At 39.0% G+C, this 26,245-nt stretch overlaps 3 protein-coding genes across 9 annotated transcripts; 2 read left to right on the top strand and 1 right to left on the bottom strand.

Moving 5' to 3' along the window:
• The first annotated feature begins 97 nt into the window (after positions 1 to 97).
• Positions 98 to 14,841, top strand: LOC121951582 (outer dense fiber protein 2-like). Of its 7 annotated transcripts, XR_015778182.1 has the most exons (18): positions 98 to 168; positions 1,863 to 2,036; positions 2,150 to 2,273; positions 2,418 to 2,546; positions 2,695 to 2,769; positions 3,091 to 3,162; positions 3,253 to 3,369; positions 3,451 to 3,636; positions 3,724 to 3,833; positions 3,944 to 4,079; positions 4,313 to 4,423; positions 5,589 to 5,693; positions 6,656 to 6,814; positions 7,173 to 7,273; positions 7,367 to 7,529; positions 8,044 to 8,169; positions 8,298 to 9,443; positions 14,702 to 14,841. XR_015778182.1 is itself a non-coding variant. In XM_042497963.2 (17 exons), exons 2-17 carry the CDS (start codon positions 1,873 to 1,875, stop codon positions 8,469 to 8,471), a joined length of 2,052 nt encoding a protein of 683 aa, XP_042353897.2. In that variant the 5' UTR covers positions 98 to 168; positions 1,863 to 1,872; the 3' UTR covers positions 8,472 to 9,711. The 7 variants fall into 7 exon arrangements, 4 of the variants coding, with proteins under 4 accessions (XP_042353897.2, XP_087941793.1, XP_087941794.1 ...); XR_015778183.1 differs by lacking the exon at positions 14,702 to 14,841 and having other exon boundaries at positions 7,657 to 8,169; positions 8,298 to 8,321; XR_015778184.1 differs by lacking the exons at positions 8,298 to 9,443; positions 14,702 to 14,841 and adding an exon at positions 7,657 to 7,739 and having other exon boundaries at positions 8,044 to 8,170.
• On the bottom strand, positions 11,882 to 15,473 carry LOC121951421 (CCN family member 1-like). Its single transcript, XM_042497741.2, has 5 exons — positions 15,317 to 15,473; positions 15,019 to 15,232; positions 14,588 to 14,926; positions 14,260 to 14,465; positions 11,882 to 13,498 (listed from the first exon to the last, which is right to left on the bottom strand). Exons 1-5 carry the CDS (start codon positions 15,353 to 15,355, stop codon positions 13,217 to 13,219), a joined length of 1,080 nt encoding a protein of 359 aa, XP_042353675.1. The 5' UTR covers positions 15,356 to 15,473; the 3' UTR covers positions 11,882 to 13,216.
• A 5,654-nt stretch (positions 15,474 to 21,127) lies between these two features.
• bcl10 (BCL10 immune signaling adaptor) lies at positions 21,128 to 26,152 on the top strand. The gene is made up of 3 exons (XM_042497743.2): positions 21,128 to 21,550; positions 23,267 to 23,555; positions 23,650 to 26,152. Exons 1-3 carry the CDS (start codon positions 21,500 to 21,502, stop codon positions 24,054 to 24,056), a joined length of 747 nt encoding a protein of 248 aa, XP_042353677.1. The 5' UTR covers positions 21,128 to 21,499; the 3' UTR covers positions 24,057 to 26,152.
• The last annotated feature ends 93 nt before the right edge of the window (positions 26,153 to 26,245 follow it).

The raw sequence follows: 26,245 nt of genomic DNA, 5'->3' as shown, positions 1-26,245 counted from the left end.
GTAATCAAACGTAGTCCCGCCTACTTTCTCGCCGGGGAACAAATCAGCAGCAAGAAAATAAGTCCGCGTCGTGACGTTAGCTCAGAGATAACCAATCAGGCTCGAGTTTGTAAGAGGGGGCACTTCGGTTTGGAGTAGCGTTGATCACAACCGACACAAGGCGAAAGCGTAAGTAGCTTAATATTTACATTTTGTGGCATTGATTTATAAGAAGTCAACATGTTTTAGTTCTTATGGTCATAATGTAGAAATCAGTGGTTTTAAATGGTAGAATTAACAAAATGCTTGCCATCGTAACTCTAACGTAAAGCTAAGCAGTCACTAAGTACTGTCGTCTGTTGCTATGGAGTAGTTAGCTTGGCATTGCTCTGACTGCCCTTCATAGTAATGCGCCAGCTGATCTACACCACAGTGTTTTTTAGATAATTTAGTGTTAGATAATATAGTAAGACATGCAGTTACCTTCAGATTCATCAGTACAGGAGAGAGTTAAGGGACATGTTTGTCCGTCTTACTTACAGTTGTTCAAGCATGTTAGACATATTAGCTAAAGCCACAAGTCTGTCTGATATCCACTTTCACATTTGTAAAACCTTTACTCTGTGACAATGTAAAAAAAAAAAAAACAAACACAAAAAAACAAACAAATTCACTGCGATTTTCACATGAAGACAACATTGAACCACGTCCAGCAAAAACCACTTTACTTAGACCTGTCAAATCAGGACTAGATTCTCCCAGAGAAGCTACAGGATGATGTAAACATAGTTTCAGATATGTGAAACCTGTAAAAATGCAAAAAGAGGGACCTTTAACTGATTTTTTTTTACATGTAGACCATATAATCTAGTTCATATTTGGAAAGTCTAAGTATAGTGGTTTTTGATCTGGACCTGGCTCAATGTAGTCTACATGTTTCAAACAAATAAACAAACAAAAGCATAGTCTTTTTTTGCATTTTTATAAATAGATAAAAGGTTTCATAAATTTGAAACTGTTTAAAATATATATATTTAGCCTCTCTGGGATAATCAAGTCAAGATGACCTGGTTTCATGTGGTCTATCTGTGGGAAGTCTCACTTTTTGCATTTTCACAAATAGAATAAATGTGTCACAAATCTGAAACTGTGTTTTAAAGAATATTTAGCCTCTCTGGGATAATGTAGTCCAGATCTGACAAGTCTAAGTATAGTGTTTTTGTTCATTCTGGCCATGGTTCAGTGTGTTCTTCATGTGGAAATTGCTGTGAAATGTCCCTGTTTTTGTAATTTTACAATTAGATCAAAGGTTTCACACGTTTTTAATAACATTTGGCCTCTGTGATAATCAAATCCAGATTTTACAAGTCTAAGTACAGTGGTTTTAGATCTGGGCATGGCTCAATGTGGTCTACAAGTGAAAAATGCAATGAAGTCCTCCTTTTTTGTTATTTCACAAATAGAATTCACAAATCTGAAACAGTATTTTTTATCAACCTTTAGCCTCATTGGGCTAATCTAGTCCAGATTTGAAAAGGATAAGTATTATGTTTTTTTTTTTCTAAATTCTGGACCTGGTTCAATGTGGTCTTTATATGTAAAATAAAATGAAATCTCCCTTTTTTTTGCATTTTACATATAAAATAAAGGTTCTGAAATGTGACAGTTAGTTTTGGACAACATTAAGGCTTTACCTAAAATGCATAACATGCTTTCACAACGGTAAATAGTGCAAAAGGTCAAAGATCAGTCGCTCAGTAGTGTAAGTTACATTTCCCATAGCTCTCCCCTTAACTGCTCAATCAGGGGCTAACTTCAGTGTCGTTTTTGTAAACTAACTCTCTTCTCTCCTCTGTATCTCATACGGTATGTCGTTCCGTCAGCAGAAGAGCTATGTCTCCAGAGGATGAACGCCACAGTCCCCCGCTTGGTTTCAGCTCGACCAGGGACGATACCACTCTGAGCTGTGGGGATCTAACTAGCTCTCACGAGCTGGGGAGAAGGAGCAAAGCAAGCAGCAGTCTCCACACGAGAACCCCAGAGACGGACATCAACTGGTGAGGTCCTATGATGCATGTGAACATGTGAACATACAGCCTAACCTGTGGGGCTGAACATCCACTAACCAGCAGACGCAGCCTAATCACTTTTCTTCCTCTTTTTCATGAAGTCATGGAGACTCTGCAGATGGAAAAAGCCCTTTCCTGAAAACACTGTTGGATGCAGAAGCAGCTGCCAACTCTGCCGCCATACAACTCGTGTCTTTTAAAGATGCCATGGAAGATGAATTTGCTGTATGTTTGTTGCAATCTTAGCATTCATCAAGTCTGGTCTGAACATCGGCCATGCACATTGAAAACCTAAACAATTTGCCTGCATTTAATGTAATTTTGCAAAGCATCACATTTAATTTAAATTTATTTTTTCTTGCTATTCAGGATTCACAGTCTGCTATTAATAAGCGCCGGATTACAAGACAGAGAGGACTTCTGCTGGAAAAGTTGGAGGATTTTAGACGGATAAATAAGTCTGTTAGACAGAAGCTGAAACTGCTCCAAGATGTTGAGGTAGATAAAAATATGTCTATCTTATATGTTTCTCTGGAGAGTCAGCCATGGGTCAAAATTAGTAAAAGTAGTACTGTCGTTACTAACAGCAACTGAAACACTCGTGCTTCTTCAAAATATGTAAAAATCTGATTTTGTTTCCATACAGGCTGATCGAATTGATGCTGAACGCCAAACTGACGTGTTATTGAAAAAGATCACACAGGCTGAGAGGGAAAATGAGGTGAGTGTATGCAGTTACTCAAAGCAAACAACTTAATTGAAGTGTAGGCGAATTAAAATTTGTGCTGAAGCTGTGGCAACCTGGTTGAATATTTCGTCTGTTGAAAAAGTTAATCTCACGAACTATATACTGGTTTGAATGGTTCAATTTTAAGGGCAGTTCAAATTAAAGGGATAGTTCAGATCTTTTAAAGTGGAGTTGTATGAAGTACTTATTTATAGTCCGTCTGTATAGATCACTGGTATTGCATATAGAACTCTAAAAATATGCAAATTCCCATCTCAAATCATATACTAATTACTGTGATTTTTCCCACTAAAGAATTTAAAAAGAGACTTGATTGAGACCGAAAGTAAAGTTGAGGAACTGATGAACCTGCGGAGAGAGGAGCAGGTAAGCACAGCAGAAGTTTTCATACAGATGTTCTTGCAGACTCTAAAAATGAAACAGATGCACATTTTAAATCTATAATGATTTTCACAGGAGAACATAAAAAGTGCAGTTTACGTAACCAAATCTGTGGAGGCGATTCGTGCTCACCTGCAGGGGCAGCTGCGCAACAAGGAAGCCGAAAACAATCGTCTGACTGTGCAGCTTCGGGTACAAACGTTGACTACTCTTTAAGCAAACTATGTATGTGTAATGTCGAGGCACATTTTTACAGGAGTGCTTCTTTTCCAGACTCTGGAGAGAGCCCTGACCGAGCAGAAGATGGAGATTGATGATCTGAGAGGCTCCATCACGTGTTTGACTGAGAAGGCAGCACAGGACAAAGAATCTCTGAAGAAAGCCACCCGAGCACAGAAAGTGAGAGCCGAGAGATTTGAGGCTGCTATTGAGAAATGCTACACGCAACTGAAGGAAAAGGTATGAAGTCAAAAGGGCTATAATGTCTCTATAAAGTCATATCACACAGGATCCTGCTTTGACTTTCCTATCTTGGTCGGCACACAGGATGCTCAGCTGGTCAGCGCCCGTTTGGAAAGAGACTCCAGAAGACGGCAAAATGAGCTTGAGATAGAAGAGAAAGAGAAGCTTGTTGCTCATACAGAGCTGTTGAAAAGGTTGGTCACATCTCTTTTCCCCACAACACTATGTCACCTCACTTTTACATTAGTCATTTTTATACAAGTCATTATTGCTGATGAATTTTTAATTTCTATTTCCAATAAAGTCAAATTGCGGACATGACAGCGAGGCTGCAGAGGGAGAAGGATGAGCTCGCTGCCGCTAATGAAATTGTGATGCAACGTGTTGAAAAACTCAGCACTGAAAACGGAGACCTCAGCGTCAATAATGCAACGCTCAAGGTACAAGCTGCTTGTGAGAATCATTACTGTGTGTAAAAAAACACATCCATTGTTTTCGGGAATTATTATCAATTATTCATACAGTCGTTTAGTAATCTGCAGGCTGACAGGTAAACAGCTGTCAATCTAACAAATTTTCTGTGCATGTCTGTCATATTCTTAAGAAAGACAGAGATATTCTCTCTGATTATTCTCCCGGTACTGAAATAATTTTGGTGTTCATTTACTTGCAGGTGTCTGTTGCTCAGCTGGAGCAGCAGCTGGCTGATTGTGAGTCCGCACTGGTAGAAGAAAAGGTTTTGTCTCAGGAGAAGAAACATCAGACCGAACAGTTCCAAGATCAGGTTGCCAGCAGATCATTAATTTATTGTTTTAAAAGATCTCTTTAACTTTTTTTCCTTTAATTTATTTATAGAGCTTCAACTTGAAAGATTGGGGTTCCCTCAGCAGATTTCTTGATTTGGAAAAAATAAAAATAATTCACTCTGTAGTCAACAAATACTTCTGACATAAAATTGTTTTACTCATAAAGACAGAGTACAGAGCATCACAAATAACCAAATACGAAGCTTGTGAGCATTTATGATCCAGTGATGTAGTTATCAGAAAAGTAAGAAAACTTTTATGGCCATGTTTATAGTTGTTTCCATGGATACATTGTATTAACAAGACTGCACAGATGCTGTTAAAATTAAATTATTGAACTCTTTTTCCAACTAATTCCAATTTCTTATTTGTAAAAGAAAGAAAAAATATGATAAGAACAATGATATACTATTTATTCAATATGTTAAGGGAATATATAAGTAGCACTGGTTACTTTACCATTTCTTCGGGCAGAGATGTTTTACAGTGGGACGTCATCTAACTTTATGAATCTCAATGTCCAAATAGGGTAAATGCAAGTTTTCTGTGGGCTGGCTGTTTGTATTCAGATAAAAGATATATTCTGAAAAATCTACCGAAAAATATCTGTCTGGAAAAATATCAAATTTTGAAATGAAAGATGTGTGGAAACTATGTAAAGAGCATCTCCACAAAAATAACACGTGCATACACATATCGAATGTACTGTGTGTAATCCCACTTTGCAAGTGTTTTTCGACTTGCATGATTCTCTTTATCTGAATAGATTATGAACACTGAAAAAAAAGTTTTGGACATCTGGCCAGGGATACAAAACAAAGCAGTTTTAAGACTACAAGCTGTTGAGCTTCAGTTGAAGGCAACTGTTAATCCTTTTATCCTTTTTTTCTATGCCTTAAATTAGTCATATTTTGTGCTTTGGTAACACTATTTCCCATTTGTGTTTTGAAAAGTCCTCCACTAAAAAAGGATGATCGTAGTGATTATATCAGCTCACTCTAACGAGCGTTTTAATTACTGTGAAGCGTAAGACAGAATGTGGTCTGCTGAGATTACTGAATGAATGATTTATCAGTAATACTAGTCTACAGTTGCCGGGAAGGACACAGCAGATTTGATCACGCTGTTCTGTATTTGTTCTAGGTTTCACAGCTTGAAGCTGAAATTGACGATCTGAAGATAAAATATGCAAATCTGTTAAGAGACGTAGAGAAGACACAAGATGGAAAAGATACAGAAGTTGAGAAGGTAACTTCCTGCCTTTCCAAATGTTTTATGAAAGTTTTGAACTCTTTTAATGTGCACAAATCTTAATGATTATTAAAAAATATAAATTATATTTAAAGGTCCAATATTGGAAAAATTGTGATTTTCTTGTTTTTTAAATTATAAAACATGCAGAGGTGCTATATAAGACTCTGATTGTATCAAAACACTCAGTGAAATGCACACAGTCTGTATTCAGATACTGTGCCTTTAAACAAGCTGTCAGGAGTTGTGATGTCACAACTATATTATATAAAGGTAGAAACTGTTGCTACAGTACTGTCACAGTATTTCTTTCGGCTGTAATGATGATGCAAAGCTGTCGAGAGCAAAGTTGTGGAAAAACCAAAAACACTGACATTCAGAACAGACTGGGCTTTCTCAGGAGGGAGGCTTAAAGAGACAGGCGCTAAAACGAACCGTTTTAGACAGAGGGTGAATTGGTGTATTCAGGCACACAGTTTGAGAAAAATAAACTTTATTTGAACATTAAACCAAGTAAACATGTTGTAGAAGAAACCAGAAATACGTATAAGTATGAACCTAAAAATGCAGACAATATGGGACCTTTAAGATGACTAATTTCTTTAATTTTTGTTCTTTCAACAACAAATTCTAACACTACTGTAGTTTTTTCTAGTAGCTTATATTAAGCTCTGCAGCATTGCTTTTCCTGCCCTTAAATGGCCACTTAGTGAGCTGTTAGATATTTCTTTTGTTGTGTAAAATTTGTTGCCCCCGGACCTTCGAACTACCAAACTTCCTACAGTAAATCCTGTGCGGCAAACACTTCAACAAACACTTGCCAAAGCTCAGTCAAAAGATGAATAACGGCGCGCTTAAAGTATGCACCTCCGTGAGCATGTCTTTGAGAGGTGTGATAAATCTTTAGGCTAATATTTTGTCCATTCCCAACACTCCTTTTGCCGTCCTCTGGAGCCCAGGTGAGGCAGGAGCTGCAGGGGCGTGTGGACCAGCTGAAGTCTTACCCCGAGTTACTGAGTGCAGCTGAGCAGAGTCTCTTCGAGTGCCAGGAGAGCCTGCGACGCTCAGAGAGGACGTGCTCAGAAAAGTCAGAGTCCGTTAGGCAACTGCAGGTTAAGGTGTGCAACGTGAGCTGTGGCGGTCAGAGTGTGAAATTCAGTCATGTAAAAGTTTCATACATCTGACCACTAGGCGGTAGTACAGCCCCATGTGTCTGTCTTGTTTTCTGGTCCTGGTGTGAGTTTGATGTTTCTGATTGCAGTGGAAACAGATAGTTTGAAACCATCCGTACCTACCTGCCCATTTGTGAGTGTTTTGTGCTGTGTGAGTCTTCTTCAATCATCCGTTTTCTAACAGCAATGATGGTAGAAAACGGCTTGTTCTGTGTTTGGGAGATTGTGTTTTTTAATCGGTGTGTGATGTGAAGTCTTCTTTTCTGCTCCTGGTGATTCTGAATTTTGCATTTTACACACACAGATGGAGAGTCAGGCAAAGCTGCTGAGATCGTCTGTGGAGATGAAAGAGTCCATTCATGATGCCAATGTACAACTACACGAGAAAGTGAATTATCTTCAAAAGTAAGAAATCCTCTCGTGTCTGTTTTATAGAAGTCAGTTGTTTGTGTCTCCTTTGCTCAGATTTAAAATAGAAAATATATTACACATTTGTAGGAAGATGGACACGCTGCAGCAGGAGAACCTGGAGCTGGTGCGAAGGCTTGCAGCTCAGGAGGAAGCCTTCGGCTACAGTAACCGGCAGCTGGATCAACGCTCGTCAGAGTGCCAGGCCCTCAGCCGGCAGCTGGAGGCGGCTCTATCAGACGTCAAACATCAGGTACAGCTCAGAGGCAGCCCAGTGACATCTGAGGGTCAATCATCAAAGAAATGATCAACACAAATGATAAAGCATCAGGTGTTTTTCCAGTTATGTTCTCTTTTGTCCTTCGATGCTCCAAATGTAGTGTTTTACCACACGCTGCTAGTTTTAAACATTGAGCGATGCAACGGCTTCAGTTCCCCAACATAAGGGCTGTCTGACAGAAAGGTAAAGTGGTGAAAATATTCTTAATAGGGCTTATACTTAAACTGATATTGATATTTTTTGGGTGGGTACTTTTTTAGTGGCTAAAATACTGTTTTACTTTGTTGCTGACCTCTTTACTGTACTCCTGTCTGCTTTCCCAAACTGGGGACATGCTGACCGATATCTACACTGACCACGGATACCTCGTACAACCCAAAAAATCTGGACTTCACCTTTAAAGTGCTAACAACAGAAAACTGGTGTCCGCACATACAGATGTGTCACACAGGAAGTGATGATAATTGAAATTTCTTCCATTGTCCAGGTCGACAAGGTTAAAGACCAGGCTGCCTCCAGAGAAGAGACCCTTCAAACCAAAATCCTGGAGCTGGAAGCAGAAAAGAGCCGAAGAGACAACGAGCTGAGGCTTCTTCGCCAGAGCAAGCTCACTGTGAGTTTCATGCTTTTCTGCAGCATATAAAGCAAATGCAGGCATGCTCAGATTGTACCGAATTCATCCTTAATGTAACTTGAGATGTGTTGATGGCGACGGAAATATATCCGTATTTTGGTCTGCAGGCTGAGAAACAGTTCCAGGTGCGCCTGAAGGACCTGCAGCTCAGCCTCGACCAATCAGAGAGCCACAAGCAGAGCATCCAGAACTACGTTGATTTCCTCAAAAACTCTTACACCACTATGTTTGATGAGGGATTGCAAGCATCAACTTTTGGATCATCATATTTTCTAAAATGATAAGGGATTTATTTATTTATTTTCATTTTAAAATGTATTTGTAAGTTTGTGTTTAATTTAATGTTTGCTGTAATATTTATTTGTAGAAATGAGAATGGAGGCAATCATTTGGATATCTATATCTACATTTAGTTGACAATCTGGGACTTATTCCCAGCCAGATATCAGGGAAATCTGCTGTTGTTGTGAGAGGTTTTTGATATCAGTTTTTAGATCGTGTCTCAAAAGACGTTATATAATATTTTTACTTGTGAGTGCAAATTTGGGACTGTGAACTTTTGGTGCTACTGTGTGTTATTACCAAATGACAAAGGAGCCAGCTGCATAAATTAAGGAGATCTTTCAGTAAGGCTTGGTCCAACGTCATAAATTTAGTTTTTTTTTCACCTTAAATTGACTACGTTTGTGTTTAGGACTGTTGGTCAGATAAAAAAGCAGTCATAAGATGTTGTTTTGTAATTTGAGTTATAGTAATAGTAGCAATAGTAATACATTTTATTCATAGAGTGCTTTTCATGGTACTCAAAGACACTTTACATAAGTTAAAATGATCATAAAAATAAACGCAGTCACAAAAGTAACTGTGGCAAACATTTCTTCACTTTTATCAGACATTTCATGAACAAAAACTATGAATTAAAATATAATAAAGGGAGTTTCCAGATGGAAAAAAGGAGTTTGCCACCGTTTTGTTAGTTTATCTTTTCACTTCTGTTAAGTGTCTCATTTTACCCACAGAAAGGCTATTTTTATTTGAGATATTTTAAAAAAATCACAGTAGAAAAAGACAGGTTTAAAGGCAAGAATTAATGATGGCTGAACTCTTTTTTGCTACCTTGTTTTCAGGGTCCTGGTGTTGGCTCATTGTCACACTTTCTTGGTCTAGTGGGAAAATTGATTCTAACTGAGCCCTGGATAACGTTATTAGTATCACCTGTGCTTTTCCCACTTTGCTGAGAGCTGGATACGAAGGTAAATTTGAGTTTTAAGTGTTGATCTGTCTTTGTGTAGCTGGCTCCAGACCAAACTTGTTTTTTGTCATATTTTAAAGCTGCATAAACATCTCAGTATGAATGTAATTATTAACCAAAAAAGTTGTGATTGAAAGCCAAATGTAATGGAGAAAATGTGTGGACTCCAGTCTCTTGACTTGGACTTCAGTCAGACTCGAGTACAAATTTGAGTTCACAAATTTAGACTTGATTGATAAAATGAAATTAAAAAAAGACTTGCAACTTGACCTGCACTTTAACTTCACTGATTCATAACTTAACTTGGACTTGAGCCTTTTGACTTTAAATACTTGATACTTTACCCCTCAAGCCCAAAACTGAAAACATGCAAAAAACAAATTAATTTCCCCTTAATATCTTGAATAGCTAACATTAACACTTTTTGCTCCCAGCAAGTCAACACTTAGTAAACCAGATCCACTTTGTTTTGTCTCTTGTCTTTGAAACATGAAGAGCTTTACATTACTGACCAACACAGGTAATTTTGGTCATGTACAAAAACTAGGTGATGGTCAAAATAAAATTACACTATGCCAAATGTTAAGGATAAAAACTAACAACAACATCCAACAAACTTCATTTAAATGAACTAATGTCATGGTTTTATATTAGACAGATTTAATTTGGAAAATGCGTTGTTAAAATGGCATTATGTTTGTTGAAGAGAGCATTAAAACTTGCTTAGCACTCAAAATTCAAAGCTTGGGGTTTGGGACTTTCCAATTTTGACTTGGAACTTGAGCGCAAAGACTTGAGACTTGCAAAACAATGACTTGGTCCCCCCTCTGGCACACACCAAGTTTGCCTGTGGTAGAATAAACCACGTTTTCCAAAATGAAATATGCTTTAACTTTGCTCCCATCCAAAACATCAACATTTTGTCTGCCACATAAAATGTGACATTTGGAGCCTTGGTACTCACTGACGCTCATTTCACTGTTATCCTGCTGATGCTGAGAACACTAGTGTCTGTTTCTGTGCAGAAAACCTGCCACATATTCTGAATAAGTTCAGATTCTCAGCTGGCCTGAGATGAATGATGCAAATCTTGCTGTTTAGCTGTCAGTTTTGAAGCTCGTGCCTTTAGGGCTGCAAAAATAATTACTGTGATACATGCAACACTGGGATATTTCCAAACCACTTTAAACTGTTGCTGCTTTACACTCATGCTTTTGAAGTTTTTGTAAAACTGAGGCGTAGACGCACATGCAAGAACGCAGGTATCTGCAGCAGCACGACTGACCTTCAACACTGAACCATGTTTGTCCTACTTGTTCTGCTGTTGTGGTCGCACACTGTATCTATGGTAATAAACCAGCAGACCTGAATCTGATGTGTTCTTGCAGTGGACGTATTCCCCTGAGTGAGCAGCTCTCCTCTCAGGTTCTCACAGACAAAGCTCTATTGTTGTGTTCTCCGTCAGGGGATGGAAGCATTTCATCTCTGCGTGCGTCAGTACTCCTGTTTTTCCTTTGCTCTCGCTCTCTTGGTCTCGCCTGATTACGTAATTCTGTTGATCACAGTTTGGGAATTTGCTTTGGGAGTAAGCTTACATGTGACCTCTTTGTTTGGGGTCACAATTCAGCGCCGTGATGGGGGACACACCCTGAGTTTATGGGATCATTACACTCAAATGACCCATTTTTCTTTTTCTTTTTTCTTTATTTTACACATTTTGGACTTTTGAGCTAATTATTAAAACATTAACTTGTGTACATATTAAAAAGTATCTGAAAGTCGCATACAGTCGTCTAATACATGTAGAAACTTTTTTTGGATGGAGAATAAGTGCATATTTGCATTCACACAAAGTCATACTTCAGATTACACTGAGCAACTTAACATCGAGGGAAAGGAGTGAAATTATATCCAACACATTTCAAAGCTCAGGGCTGTACATGAGAGATGTCATATATCTCTATGGAAAGTTTAGATTACTCTTTGTTACCCTTTAACTCTTTCACAAAACAAAATCCTACAGCCTGTGCCCAGCATCTGTCCAACAGCAGGGGAACCACTCGGAGGTTTACATTACGCTCGTTCCCTGAGCTGTTCGGTGGCATGTGGGTCGTCTGAGAAGTGGGTCAGCCAGATGAAACAGTAGAGCTCATTTCCTACTCAAAATTGTTACAACAGACTCCCCCCGAGAATTTCCTCTTTTTAAACTATTGTATGCAGCATTTTACCCCCTTTTTCCTAAGAAAACCTTTAGTTCAACTGGTAAATGTGCGCTCATATAAGCTGAGCCCCTCACAGCGGCCCAGGTTTGATTTGAATTCACGGCGCTTTGTTGTGTATCATCCCCCAGCTCTCTCCCACCTTTTCTGTCTATCTGTAACATCTTTAAAAAGGCAAAAGAGAGAATCCAATATAAATAAAGTGAATAATTTGGGAAAATGCAGTTTTAGGTGTTTATTGATGAAGAAATTAAGATATAAAAATGACATTCTTTTCTGCTCATTAGCCAACTTGCACACAGTACAGTATATTTGCAGCCTTCAGTTATATTTAAATATTCAGATAGGCATGTGAGTGTAGAGCACAGGTAGTCCACTTACTTTTCCCGCAGGCCACTTTTACATCATGTCAGACAGCCAGGGCCCAGATAAATTGGGCAAATTTAGTTGCAGGTCAGGTATATGCAAGGATGTTTGTTAAGCTCCTTCACCACTGCACAAAAACCCACCAACATCCGCTAATACCTGGCTTTAGTATGCAATGGGAATCGCCATTCACTCCCGATTTAAATGACTAGTCACAGGTATTTATTGGCTCTGACAAATGGGTGGATGTGCTAATTTAATGCCTTTACCGGTGAGATGCAATGGCTGACACAAAACACTGTCAGTCTCTGCTGAAGCAGTTCTCAAACACTGTCCCGAATTAGTCTGCACTGAGTCTGAAAGTGAGACTGAATTTGAGGACTTTCGAGGCTTAGCCTGGATCTCTGTAATTCCCTCGCGCTTAAAAAATTTTTTTTTTGATTTTTGATCCTCTTCATGCTCTCTGGCATCTTATTTAAATTTAACGTACAAAAATCATTCCCGGTGCAGATCAATTTATTTTTACTGTGAATTAGTAAATGTCAAGTGGGCCACCCAGCACCCTGGGCATTAAATTGAATATCACTGGTGTAGAGGATGTCAAATCAATATTATTTTACAATATAACATGATTAGATAAAACAATACACTTAGTGAAGTATTAAGCATTAATCCTTATAAATAAAATATGCAGTAAATCAACAAAAACATGGCGACATATGAGTAATGACAAATTCTGTAGCTGCCATAGTTTTTACGTCATTTCCATGTTGTCATGTGACATGTCTCGTCAAAGGAGGCTTAAATATGCGAATTTGCATTTCCTGGCAATATACTAAAGGCATGACTCGCCCTACTCTCCTCGTGTGGTTTTTGTCGGTCGAATTGGTTTGGGTAAGGCAAAAAGAGTAGAACTGGTTCAGGTAAGAGTGTCAGGGTGCACCCATCAGAGGCAGAGTAAAGCAGAGTCATTCTTTCGCTATTCTTGGAAAAGCAAATTTGCGTTGAGTATGTCTTAAAAAAAAAGGATGACAAGTTTTTAATTAGAAAAATAAAAGGTTTTACAATGTAAAAAAAAAACTGCTTCAGAAAGAAGCAAACCATAAGGCTCCAGTGTTATGAAGCAAAATCATGAACTATACAGTTCAAGAAATTCATCCTTCAGATGTCTGCTTTCAACTTGACATTTTCAGATGTCATTATAAAGCCCGTAGCCAGCAGGTGTCTTTTCACTGCTGCAGTTAAAGTTACATTTGCAAGATTCAATCATCATCACCATCCTGCTGATGATGTCTCCATTTTTGCATCGGAAGCTGACGGGTAAAGTGTGGGTTTGGTGAGGCCTGCAGCATCGGCCGTCTGAGCAGGACCCACAGTATTTTGGCTGGAACTTTTTCAGGCTACGGCAGCCTGAGAAGGTCAGTTTGACTGGACGGCCGGCTTTTTCAATGTGGTTACATCTCTGACCTTTCTGTAAGAGGGAAGACATGAAAAGAAAAAAGTTAAATACCATTAATGACTGAGATCTAAAACACATAATGCAAAGATTACAGACCGTCATATAATGAAATAATCAAATTGTATAATGCTTAAAGGGATAGTTTGTAGATGTCAGTCGTCACACTCTAAGTTTGGAGAGGCAGGATGGAGTTCAACACTAAGCAGTCTACTGCTGTGGATGGATCAGACAGCCTGTTCTTACAGGGAAGCTGTTAACTGCTTCAGCTCCCCATTTTTGCTTTTGTCAAAGCCACCAGACTCCATTGACAAAAACAATCATTTTAGCTCCCTGATCATGTGAGCTGCTGGTCTACAGCGGCTTTAATCAGTTAGCTAGTTTGTGTTATTGTGTGACTTTGGTGAATGTAAACTAACCCTTTTAAATGCCAAAGTCACACAAAAACACAAACAAAATAACTATCCAAGGCAGCAGCAGCCCAGCAGCCCCTGTCTTTAGTGATGGCTAAATTAATGTTTTACTTAATGGGGTCTGGCATTGAAGACAACAATGTGTTGGCTTCATTTTCAGTCAGTAAGGTAAAATTTGTTTTTCTTTTTTTCTGATTTCTTAGCTTCCTCATTTACTGCATGTAATATATGGTCTATGAATAAGCACCCTGCACGGCCCCACTTAAAAAAACTGACCTATCACTTTAACTTTAGAACATTAAAGGAAAAGTAAAATAATAAAATAAGTAAAAAAATAAAATAAACTGTAAAATTATAATTTACCTTCAATCTGTTGAAGGTCGTTGGGTTGCATGGGCGGACTTCACAGATCCGAGTCTCTTTCACCAGTTTGCACTGGGTGTTGCTGTTGGTCTCTCTGGTGGACACTCCAGTGCCACAGGATTTGGAGCAGGGTGACCAAGCTGTGGTGTGAGACACACACTTGACCCCTCTGACTAACATGTGGCCCATTGGGTGACTCCTGAAAGCTGCACAGAGTGAAATTAAAAAACAAAGTTCAGTGGAGTTTAAAGGCAATACATGCACATGTCCCTACATTTTTATCATTTTAGTCCCTTCTTAGACAACAAGAAAGAGCCAAACTGCTCACCAGGCAAAGATTTAGATTCTCTTCTCCATACAGGGGCCAACTCATTCCTGCTGGTCAGCTCGTCCTCAGACAGTCTGTCTTTACTCTGTTTTTTCTTGTGTTTCTTCACCACAGAGCTCTCCTGAGGGCAGACGAGTTGTTCGCAGCACCGTCCCTGTACCTTGACACGCTTGGGCTTGGCACAACCAACCTTAGGCAGTGTGAGCTGATGTGGACAGAGGGAGACACATCCGACAGCACCGTCCATGCAAGTGCACTGATGTTTGCAGTTTGGACGGAAGATTTCCCCGTTCTGGTAAATCTTGTTGTTGTACTCACATGTTCTTCCATCTGATTTGGCTGTTTTTAAAGAAGCAGAGAAAGTAGTGGGATTTAAAATGAGTAAAAAATGAGTCAATGCATGAATAAGAAGAAAAGAGGACTCATCGTACCTCGACAGATGCCCTTAGCAGAGCCATATCCCCCTCCAAAGTTGCACTCCAGACCCTTTGTGTGGTCACATGGCTGGTTCTTGCTGCAGTCCTCAAAGAGCTGCCGTGCACAAACTTTACAGCATCCACAGCCGTCCAGCACAGCATCGACTCCTGCTGCACATCTGGGGGGTTCAGGGGGACACCGGCAGTCCTTTGGGCATGAGGCTGACACCTGAGATAAAACACACATGTCTAATCACATTTGCTTCCAAAAATGGTAAAGTAAATAGGCAGCTTACAGTGATTATTTCCTCACCAGTGTCACACCGATGATCATAATAAAGATTTTCCACATCTTCAGAAGTTGAAGCTATAGAGTAAAAAAAAAAAATCTCTTCGTCAAACACCAGACCTGGCAGTGAGTTGTTGAGTATTTGCTCTTTTGGAGTCCCCATCTCCTTTTATACCCTCGGAGCAGACCTGACGTATGCACGGGCTGAAGAGGTGTCCCGAAACTATGAGAGGAATGCGCCTCCACGCGTCCTCCCAGAAGCTCTCCCCACCTTCCCGTCCTCTCACTGTGAGCCAAGAACCACCCAGTCCGTTCTGTTAGGGCTTTCTCTCCATTATAACCATATAATTATCATTTTTATATCCGTTCTTTAATCATGAAGCAACTCTTCTATCATGAAGTTAACTATTATCACTGTTCAATGAAACATTACAAATAAAAGTGAATTAATTACATTCTCTCTACTGGAAACAGAATTGTATTCTACCTAAGCAATGAATTACATTGTTTGCTGCTGCATGCACTTCATACCTCTATATGCATCCTAAAGGCACATAATATATATACTTATGTGCTTTGTGGAAGTTGTTGTTTGTTATATATTTATTGTTACTGAAATGTTTTTAGGGACTGTTTATCATTTATGAGAAGGGAGGAGGTGGTGCAAAACACGGGAGGCACTTCAAATATTATTTAAGCACCAGGGAGGAAGTTATGTGTTTGATTTGGCTTAGGGGAGGGAAATTTAAATTAAATGGTCATATTTTGTACTTATTTTAAATACCTTCAGATCCTCAAAACCTGCATGTGGGTTTAAAATGGCATGTTTTCTTTAAAAGTCTCTAAAATCACACTATTTATCAGGGCCAGAAACTGTGAAACATGTTTGAAAAAAAAAAAAGATTATTTATTAGGGCTTTTTGGCCTTTAATCAATACGGCAGACAAAGCACGGAAGTCAAACCCACGGCTGCTGCGGGACATGGCCTCTGTACGTGGGGCGCCCCCTCTATCAAATGTAAACCCCAAACCAAACCCAAATATGTTGTTTTTACAGTGAAGGCATGCATTCTCGCCGTCACTCATGTTCACTGTTTATAAAGATGGATGACATGACAGCTCCCTAAAAAGTGAAGCCAAATAATGTCAATCGCCTCCTGGCGGCTGGCCGCTCCCTCCATGTTAGCAAATGGGATGATTATAAATTAAAATTATAAACAAATTATAAACTCAAAGTACACATTGATTTTTTTTTTCTAAAGACGGTTTCTGTCATTTTAAATTGTTCTCATCACATATGTTCCAGTGTTTGTTTGTTGTTTTTTGGATAATTTAGGTTTTAATTGGTAATTTGATGCTATAAAAAGAGGGTTTGATGTCATGATTGACAGCTGTTTGTGCCAGTCGGTGTGCTCACAATCAATGCTTGCTGGCAATTGGCCAGATTGCTATTGCACAGTCTCTGGTTCTGAATGACGCCGGTTTGTTCTGGATTTTTAGGCTTCATTTTTGTACAGTGAGGAAAAATAGAGATGTGTCATCCGTCTTTATATACAGTCTGTGCTCAGGATGCTCAAGGACAAAATATGGCCTTGGGGAGGGCTGGGATATTTAAGAAAATGAAGTCACACCCCAGCCACCCCCAAGCACAGTCCCTTATGCCAACTTTTTGCCATTTCAATAAGAATTTATCAGGTTAGATAATGGAAAAAGAAGATCTACTGGTGAAATAAGGTTACGTAACAGACAAAAAAAGATTATGATACCTGAAATGTCAGCCTCATGCATGTGAGAGCAGCCCACACAAGAGATTCGACATCAGGGCGCCACAAGTTCGGACATAAATATTGAAGAAAAGCTACATATTTCTCTGACCAACTGAATTTCTATCTTGGTCGAAGCAATGTTTAGACTGCTGCACTTTGTCTGTGATTGGTGTTTGTGTTCTCTAACCTCGCCGCGGTTAAAATCACACATGCAATTCCTGTCAGTCACCTATAAGGGTGTGGACGGATTAGAGTTTGTTTGACTTAAATGTTTAAAAAAAAAAAAAAAGAAGAGACAAGAACCCTGTGGAATGCTTGAACCGTAGGAATCCTTTGTTGTTCGGTCTGAATGAGAAACACACCGACAAAAAAACAAAAAACTTGAGAAATGCCTGAAGCAACATTCCTCTCGGGATGAACACTGAGGGTTCCTTTGAAATAGCAGCCAGGATAAAAAGCATCCTCTTCTATCCACATCAAAGAACAATACGAGTTATCAGGGAAAAATGCCTCTCCTTTCATTATAACCTGTGAGAACAAGGACTGAGAGGACTGGCACGGCCTCCCCTCTTATCTAACCGAGGTTACAAGGGCCAGTTTAAATCAGCCTCAGCTCAGGCACATGAAGAGCGAACAAGCGTGAGCTCGGTGCATTCGCAGATGCCTGGAAATTGCTGACTGCTGTGGTTTAGAGTGGAAACTTTTCCCTCTGAAGCTGTAATATAAAGAATTTGCAGAACCATGTTAGGTAAGAGGAACATATCGAATACATAATAAGCAGCTGGAGAATGTGGAAAGGATCACAGTTTCATGGTGAACTGACCATTTTGACAATGTTACACCTGTAAAACATCCATGTCCCAATCCCACACAGCAGCGTGTGAACGGGTCTTAAAGTAAACTGTATAAAGGACAGTATTAAAACTATTATCAGTCAGTCAATGTAACACAAAGTGCTTTATACAGTAAAACCAGATTAAGTTAAGCACTAGTAATTAGGAGTACTAATTAAAACCAGGAACTGAGGAAACACTACTGTAAGTAAAACCTATAGAAAGAAAAAGCAGAATAAATAAATTAATAAATAAATAAATAGATAAAATGACAATATTAATGATAAAAGATAAAATACTCGAACTGAAATTAAGAGGTAAATGATAACAGCACAAATTAAAATAATAAATAAATATGATGAAAATAATAAAACTATAATGATTTAAAGTCAGAGGTCAGGGTGAGTCAGCTAAAACTTGGTGCCATGCTAAAGGGCACTTTAGTAAGGCTCCCAATGGGGTTTTAAACCCAAAAATCTTCCTGCAAATTCCACCATCTTGCAGCTGCTGTTAGCACAATAACTTAAAGTAACAGTTTAACATTTTGGGGACTCAAATTCGAATTTTCTTACATTGAAAAACATGTCTTTGGCTGATTTCAGCTATCCATATGTGTTTGTTTATTATTAAGAAATAATAAAATAGTTGACTTATGGCCAGAAATGAATGTATAGAGTGCTCCAGGCAGGACGTTTTTCTGTAGAAAGCCCTGGTTCCCTCATAAAAAAAAAAACCTATGGGATTTTGCTTGCTCGCTTTGTGTTTTCCACCTTGCATATGCTTAGTAAATCCAGCTCTCTACTGTAGGTCCATTTGTCCATGTTTTCTTGCATTTTCTTTCATTGCAAGCTATTGTTTGTGTTGTGTGTTGTCTACAGTTTGGCCAATCGACACTCTTTCTCTTGCATTACCTTCTCTGAAATAGGAGCTTAAATAGTCCCTCAAAACAGTTGTAAGAGCTTTCTTGTGGTGTGGACACAATTGAAAGCTGGTTCTTATAACTATGTTCTGTCCTTCTGTCTGTGGACAGATTTTGTCAATGCAATATAGTGACAACGGTGCAAGACCTAAAACTTTACAGGTGTGTAGCTGAGATCACAGTGAATGCAGAGGTCAAAGATTGGTGTGTTCCAAAAAAGGGCCTTGGATGTAGAGAGGAAGAAGGGAAGGGGCCACTGACAACCCCCCACAATGGTTTTAAATTGCAGATTGGTGTCACTGCTGGTGCGATGATATAACAAGATGGTCTATGATTAAAAATCTATTCAGCCTTGCCGAAATACTGCAGAGAAACCTTGAAACGAGGTCCTAGAGGATGACATTTAAGAGAAGCGTGGGTGGAAATAAGAAGAAAAGTGTAAAAAGTCATTGCATGCTAAAATACAAATGCATGAAAGAGAAAAATAGACAGGTAGGTTTCAAGTTCTGTGTGGCATAAAGTTTGGCAGCAGAGAACGGAAAGGCAGAAAAACCTTCCCAGTGCTGCTCAGTGCAAAACCACAAGAGGTCTGAGACAAGCTTGTTTTGGCTGTTCTGTGAGAGCGTGTCATACACCATACGGCAGACAGGAATGTAGGATGGCGAAGATATGATTGCAAATCTAGTTTATTGCATCATTTCTAGAAAAGACTTAATCTTTGCGTCTCATTCACTGTAGAAGCCGCTCACGCATTTGTAAACAATGGGTTTTGTTTTAATCTCTAACAGCTAATTAATTCCAGGTAACTACTCTCGGCTGTTTAACGGGAACAAGGTGATTCATCAGGAAGCTTTTCCAGAGAAAAGTGAGCAAGTACTGTCAGTTTCTGCTGATGCTTTGTTGCCATTTAACTTTTTTTTTTACTTGTGTAAAGAGGCAGATCCAGTCATAGGTTGACCTTTTAACACCTGACATTTAAAGGGCATCTTTCGGCTGTAACCTCCTCCAGAAATTGCTGGGATGCAACAGCAGCCACGTAGTTGTCGGAGCTCGTATTTCCCCTTGATTTCAAATCATTATCATTAGACGAAAAACTCTTTGAGCAAGCAACAGAAGGTCGTGGCCTGATTTACAGTAAGCTAAATGCTTGGTGTTTTCCAGCTGCATTGCGGGACATGACAAAACAAGCCTGACCACAGTCTCCTCAGGGAGCTCCGTCCTCAAACAGTTGGTGTCATTTCATGATTAGAGGGAATTGGAAATCTTGTTTTCCCATTTTGTGATTTATTTCATGTTTACTGGAGTGTTGTTTTCTCATCCACTGCAGTTCACTGTGCCATTTTAATGCATTTTTTTGGGTCCACCTTATTCTGTGTTCTCTTGTAATGACGCTATTCGGCAGGCAGTAGCTCAGTCCATGGGCATTTAGCTTGGTGACTGCAGGGTTACAGGCTCAAGTCCCCCACACATGCAGGGTACTGCACAACCCCCAAACCACTCCTGGGGTACTGTACTATGGCTGACCCTGCACTACCCGACTTAACTTTAATGTCTGTGGTGTAGAGAAGCTACATTTAAACTGGATTCATTACCAAATAATAAAATAAGTTAAATAAATTAACATTATTATTTTTTTTTTTAAAAAAAGGTTGCTGAACACAACTTAAAAGGTAACACTTTAGTTTTTGCTCCCATTTCACAGATTTAAATTTGAGATTTAAGACGTTTTTCCATGCACTAAATAGATATATTTCTCTCAAAATTGTTAAAATCTATGTTAGTGAGCACCTGTAATCTATCCACCTGACAGCTGCAGCATATGAAGATGCTGATAAACAGCATAGTTACTGCACAGGTGTGTTTTGAGATGGTCACAGTAAAAGTAAAAAGTAAGGATAAAGTATAATAATAAAATAAAAAATAATAAGAATAATAAGATAATTAATACAAAGAAAAAAACCAATATAAACAATAAAAGAAATCAAACCACAAATATAAGGAAATAAAACAGATAACACATAACTTAAAAAGATAAAAGACAGTTTAAAAAAAGAAATAGAAAGAAATAAAATGTAATAATTTTGTACCTGTAGCTGATAAATGGTAGATTTAAGTGAAAAATACTACAGCAATAAAGGCATGACATTAATGAGGCTGTGATGAGTAAATAAAATAGAGTTAAAAGGAAGTTTGATGTGTGTGTGTGTGTGTGTGTGTGTGTGTGTGTGTGAGTGAGAGAGATACAGCAGCGCCACTCAGTGGACTCTACCGGAACAACACTTCACCTGTATCAGAAACACTGATTAAAACTTAAAAACCGTCAAAACGGATGAACACGAGGAAAGTTTGACAATTGAACCTTTGTCCAAATTTTTAAGAGACGTTTCATTTTGGATTTAAGCTATTTAAAAGATATTTAACCACATAAACCAGCTGTTAGTGTGAAAGTGACGGTACTTCTCTTCTTCGTGTCGACATAAACGGACAGAATCAGGAAGTCCGGGGATTTCTCGAGACACAAAAAGTTGAATGGACAGTGGATGCGCCGCCTTTTAACGCCAAATGATGAAGAGACACATTTGTTAACGCGTAGTTTGTTTACCCTCATAGTTTTTTTTTCATTGTTGCTATTTTAATAAGTTATCTTTGTTACCCGGAACACCTGGATTGTCACTTTGCGGGTCAGAGGGATGGATGTTCCTCACCTCACTGAAGATGAAATGGCAGAGATTAAAAAAGACGTGAGTACGATAACTCAGCCAAATGTTACTTCCGATGAAATGGTCATTCCGATAAGGTAAAGTATGTGGAAAATGCAGACAGATTTATCGCTCCGCAGACGCTTTATTCTGACCTAGTTTGGCGTTAAAGGCCTGTTAAAAGGAGGAAATACCGCACCACACCTTCTCTGTGCCCATATTAGTCCTCTGGAGGATGTTATGACACAATGTTTAATGCACTTGTTTTTTTGGAAATGGCCTAAAGACAGGGTTTAGTCAGTGTGAGTTAATAAAAGTACTGCTGCAAGCTAAAACAGAGATGGACAACTGTCTGCCATGGAGAGCAAACCCAGACCAGGTTAGGGACTGTGCTTTATTTATATGAGAAGAGGGGCGGCTGTGGTTTGACCCCTCTCTGATTAGAAATTATTTTTCCAATTCTCCATGAGTTACTGGGGGAAATGCATGCCCCTCCCACCACCATAAATAACCATATTTTACAGTTTCTCTCTATAATATATGGTGTGATTTTTTTATTTTTATTTTTAAGAACACGTGTTTTTAAACCCATTTGCAGGTTTTGTGGTTGTGAGGGTAATGTAGACACTTTTTTTTGTTTGCTCACTCATCTGTTGTCAAGAGCCAGACAAACATGTTTTATGTCTTGGAATCAGTACAGGCTACTCTTTGATTGATGTCTTTTGGACCAATAGACACAGAGCGCATTTAAGTCCCGCCCGCTCTGATGGGGAAAGCCATGCTGCGTTTATATCATGTTTCCGAGTTGAGAGGTTGTTCATCCGACTGTGTTGTGTTCATGTGCTTTGAGGTCATAAACTGGGGACAACAGGGAAACTACTAATAGGATGGTTAGCATCTCAACGCTAAGAGAGTTGAAAAAGGTTGATAGCTGTTTCCAGTTTATTCATGATAACAAAGAGCAAAACCTAACTCCCTCAGTAGCTCTTAAAAAATTATTTGAAGAGTTTCCTCTGTTTTGCACTACCCTCCCCTCATAAATAATGAAGTCCCTTGGGGAAGTGATTTTAGACCACCTGCAACAGACTTTTTATGATTATAACCTCCTGTAGTTCCTGTTTGACTGAATTCCTGCAGGTTCTTGGCCTTACCCCGACTCTCTGCCAGTAAAACTAAACTTCACTTTCACTGTGAGAGTTAAAAAAACAGCATCAAAACAGAGCTTGTTTATCAATAAAGTGCCAGGGCAGGATCCCCACGCCCCCTGACAGAGGTCCTTGCTAAGCTCCCTATGTCCTTAAATCCGAGAAATATCCTGAAATCCTATAAACATCCTAAAATCAGTCCTAAATCCTAGAAACTTTCTTTATTCTGAGGAATGACCTAAAATCCAAGAGGCATCCCGAAATTTTAGAAACATCCCGAAATCCGAAAAATTTCCTAAAATTCAAGAAATGTACTAAAATCCTAAAAATGTCCTATAATCCTAGAAATGTCCGAAAATCCAAGAAATGCCCAAAAGTCCAAGAAACATTCTAAAATCCCTAAATGTCCTAAAATACTAAAAATATCTTAAAATCCCAGAAATGAACTAAAATCCTAGAAATTCCCTAAAATCCTAGAAATGTTCTGAAATCTTAGACACATCAGAAAATCCTAGAAACAGTATCTTGCCCCTGCTCTGTGCATTCAGGCCCCCCTCCTGTTCTGCAGCTCACTTTGTGTGTGTCTCTCCTTCATGCTGCTGTGGATGACCAGGTGCTGACCAGACTGCGGCACTACCTCTGCGACAAGATCAGAGCAGAACGCCACCTCGACTACCTGCGCTCTCGCAGGATCCTGACACGAGACGACGCAGAAGACATTGGCTGCAGGACCACACAGACCAAGAGGACGGCCACGTTATTGGACATACTGGCTGAGAACCCCCGGGGCCTGGATTCCTTGATTGACTCCATAAGAGAGTTGCGCACACAGAATTTCATCATCACCAAAATCACAGATGAGGTGCAAAAGGTCAAAAACGAGAAGATCGAGGCTCTCAGAGGTTAACAGTCAAAGAAATCTGTTGTGTATTTTAATTTTAGTATTTGTTCTTGGTGCTTTAATTCAGCTCTTCTGTCCACTTTCTTTATCTGCAGCGGCTTCAAGTTCCTCCTCTGACAGCAGCCTCAACACTCCGAGCACGACCAGCGACTTCCCCACAACGTTTTCAAGCAACTCCACCCTGCTCTTCCACCCGGACGGAGAGCGAAGCCCCTCCACGTCAGACATAGCAGGCTCGCTCAATCTGCCGTCATTACAGAAATGTGGAGACTTGCCCTCTGTGGCAGGCACTAGCATCGGCATCGCCTCCTCCACAACCTCCTCCAGCCTCCCGAGGCCCGGAGACCCAGGCGCTCCTCCGCTGCCTGACGAGGTTATGGTCGAATCCCCCTCCAACATAGATGCTGCAGCGCCAGGGTGCACCAGTGGCGGAGGGGACCCAAACTTCCAGCCCCTACGGTCACGCTCTCTCACTCCAACGTCACATAGGAGCATCTTTTAATTTGAAATCTCAAGAGGACAAATCATACAGTTTAAGGGACCAAGCATCAGAATGCTCAAACAAACCCTCATTGTTGTCTCGTGCTCTTTCTGGGGTTGCACTTGTCTTTGATCAGGCAGAAATTGCTGTTCATGGGATATTCCACTGTTTTACCACTATTTTTTTATCAGCTTTTTATGATAGAAAAGAGGAAGAATTTATCACTCAGGCCAACCTGGTCTCATCAACTCACAACTCGCCAAATACAGACACTTGGTCAGTGGCCCTTGGTGTCAGACACCAGTGCAACGCGGATCCTTGAAAAGTCCTAAAAGGCATTGAATTTATTCATCAAAAAAATTAATTGGTGTCAGGATGTCTTAAACCAATCTTTTAAAAGTCTTAAAAATGCTCAGACATGGAAAGTAGGATTTAATAAAATGTTGTCTTTCTGACTTTGCTATTTAAAATCTCAAAATAATTGATAATTTCAAAATAAAAATTGGAAAAAAAACCCTCACTGAATGCCTCTTACATTTATGTTACCAAAAAGTCATATTTTATGTAGCAATAAATATTTAGGAAATATTCATCTATATTTTTTTTCTTCAGTTTTGGCTATTTATTTGTAAAATTGGTGTGAATTTTAATTGCCTACATTTATCTCGGAATTTTTTTTTTTTTTTTTTAAAGGTTTTAAAGACCAAATCCAGTGTTTCCTTCCCTCCCATTCCTTTATTCATATGTCCGCTCCCTTCTTCCTTCCTCCCTTTCTTCCCTGTTTTGTAGTAACTTAGATGTTTAGGGGAAATATATATTGTAGTAAAAGTATAAATGCTATTTAGGAAATGCAGTTAAAATTGACAGAAATATAAAAACTCAAGTAAAGTACAGATACTCCCAAAAACACTTCTAGTGATGTATGTGATGTTACATTGTAGGTTTTTACCAAATGTACTTATTTTAAGCCAAACATAGTCATATATTTTAAACATAAGCATGTGCCTTTGTTGCCTAAACCTAAGCAAGTAAACCTAAAAACCCGTGTACCAAGTTTATTCTGAGAAGAGACTGTAGGGTTTTAAGCAGCGGAGACTGTACATTTCCTGTGAAAACTGGAGTTTATTTTGAAAAGCCACAATACATGCAATGAATTAAAATTGAAACGCCATCCCTGAACACTAAAACTGATGCAGGAAGGGTACCAAGAGCATCATAGTTTAACATGGAGGGCCACTGATCAAGCATCCAAATGTTTTTGAGTCGGAAAGGAGAATGTTGGTTTGGAGTGTTGTTTGGACATTTTTTTACACTGGTCCCAATGTGTTACATTGGTTTTGATACAAGGCTAAAATAATACCATAATTTAAAGAATATATACATATTTCTACACAACCCCCCTTTTTAATTAAACAACATAAGCCACAATTGTCAAATGTTAAACTTTATTTGAATATAAGCACTAGTACAACCACTTAACATAGATAAAATACAGTTTAAATTGGCAAAATTATGATTTAAATTCTGAAACTGTGTTATCAATAAATAGGTAAGCACTCTGTATCTATTTCCTTACTCACCCACAGAAGTATTGGGGTTGAATTTCTATGATAAACTCAGAAAATCTGACTCACCCCTTGTTAACTTTCCCCCCTCCTCTTCTTTTACCAAAGGTGTGATTTCCTGTTTAGTGTGAAAACACAGAAACCACAGTTTAGGTGCACTGAGAAGATTTTATACACTGGAATGACTGCTTGAGTATTATGTGAGTGATGAGCCAGTCGGTTTCATGAGACGCTGCCTTTGATCAGAGCGGTGTGGAGAATTTCCAGTTAACTCTGTTTCGACTCAGCATTAAGACATAATAGAAGTTGCTTTACATTTTTGTCACTACAGAAGTCTTGAATCACAAAACATTTTACGAAATAACAAAGTATGTCCCGCTTATTCCTTAATTCTTTGGTCATATTCAGTAATCGATTGCAAACTAAAGGTTTTATGTATAATTTCAACATGTCTCCTTTTGTCATTGGTGACTGTGTGGTGGTTTAGAAAAACAAAGGGTTAATATAAAATTACTGCCCAATAAAATGTTTAAATTAATATTTTAAAAGAAAGTGGGATTTCATGAATCATTTTTTGCTGACATTGCATTGTAAAATCTTATAAACCGGTACCATCTATTTCAAAAATAATAATAATAAATTACC

This window comes from Plectropomus leopardus, chromosome 12, assembly GCF_026936395.1.
Source record: "Plectropomus leopardus strain MGB_pleo_1.0 chromosome 12, ASM2693639v1, whole genome shotgun sequence".
NCBI lineage: Eukaryota > Metazoa > Chordata > Actinopteri > Perciformes > Serranidae > Plectropomus > Plectropomus leopardus.
Note: the sequence above shows the minus strand (reverse complement) of the source record. Positions and strands in the feature narration are given on the sequence as shown.

Excerpts from the sequence above, each read along its gene's own strand:
- LOC121951582 (XM_042497963.2), top strand. The coding sequence starts at position 1,873 with ATGTCTCCAGAGGATGAACGCCACAGTCCCCCGCTTGGTTTCAGCTCG. Across the intron at positions 2,547-2,694 it reads AACTGCTCCAAGATGTTGAG|GCTGATCGAATTGATGCTGA; the intron begins GTAGATAAAAAT and ends GTTTCCATACAG. Across the intron at positions 7,274-7,366 it reads AAAGTGAATTATCTTCAAAA|GAAGATGGACACGCTGCAGC; the intron begins GTAAGAAATCCT and ends ACACATTTGTAG.
- LOC121951421 (XM_042497741.2), bottom strand. The coding sequence starts at position 15,355 with ATGTGGAAAATCTTTATTATGATCATCGGTGTGACACTG. Across the intron at positions 14,927-15,018 it reads TGCTAAGGGCATCTGTCGAG|CCAAATCAGATGGAAGAACA; the intron begins GTACGATGAGTC and ends CTTTAAAAACAG. Across the intron at positions 14,466-14,587 it reads AGAATCTAAATCTTTGCCTG|CTTTCAGGAGTCACCCAATG; the intron begins GTGAGCAGTTTG and ends CACTCTGTGCAG.
- bcl10 (XM_042497743.2), top strand. The coding sequence starts at position 21,500 with ATGGATGTTCCTCACCTCACTGAAGATGAAATGGCAGAGATTAAAAAA. Across the intron at positions 21,551-23,266 it reads TGGCAGAGATTAAAAAAGAC|GTGCTGACCAGACTGCGGCA; the intron begins GTGAGTACGATA and ends GTGGATGACCAG. Across the intron at positions 23,556-23,649 it reads GAAGATCGAGGCTCTCAGAG|CGGCTTCAAGTTCCTCCTCT; the intron begins GTTAACAGTCAA and ends CTTTATCTGCAG.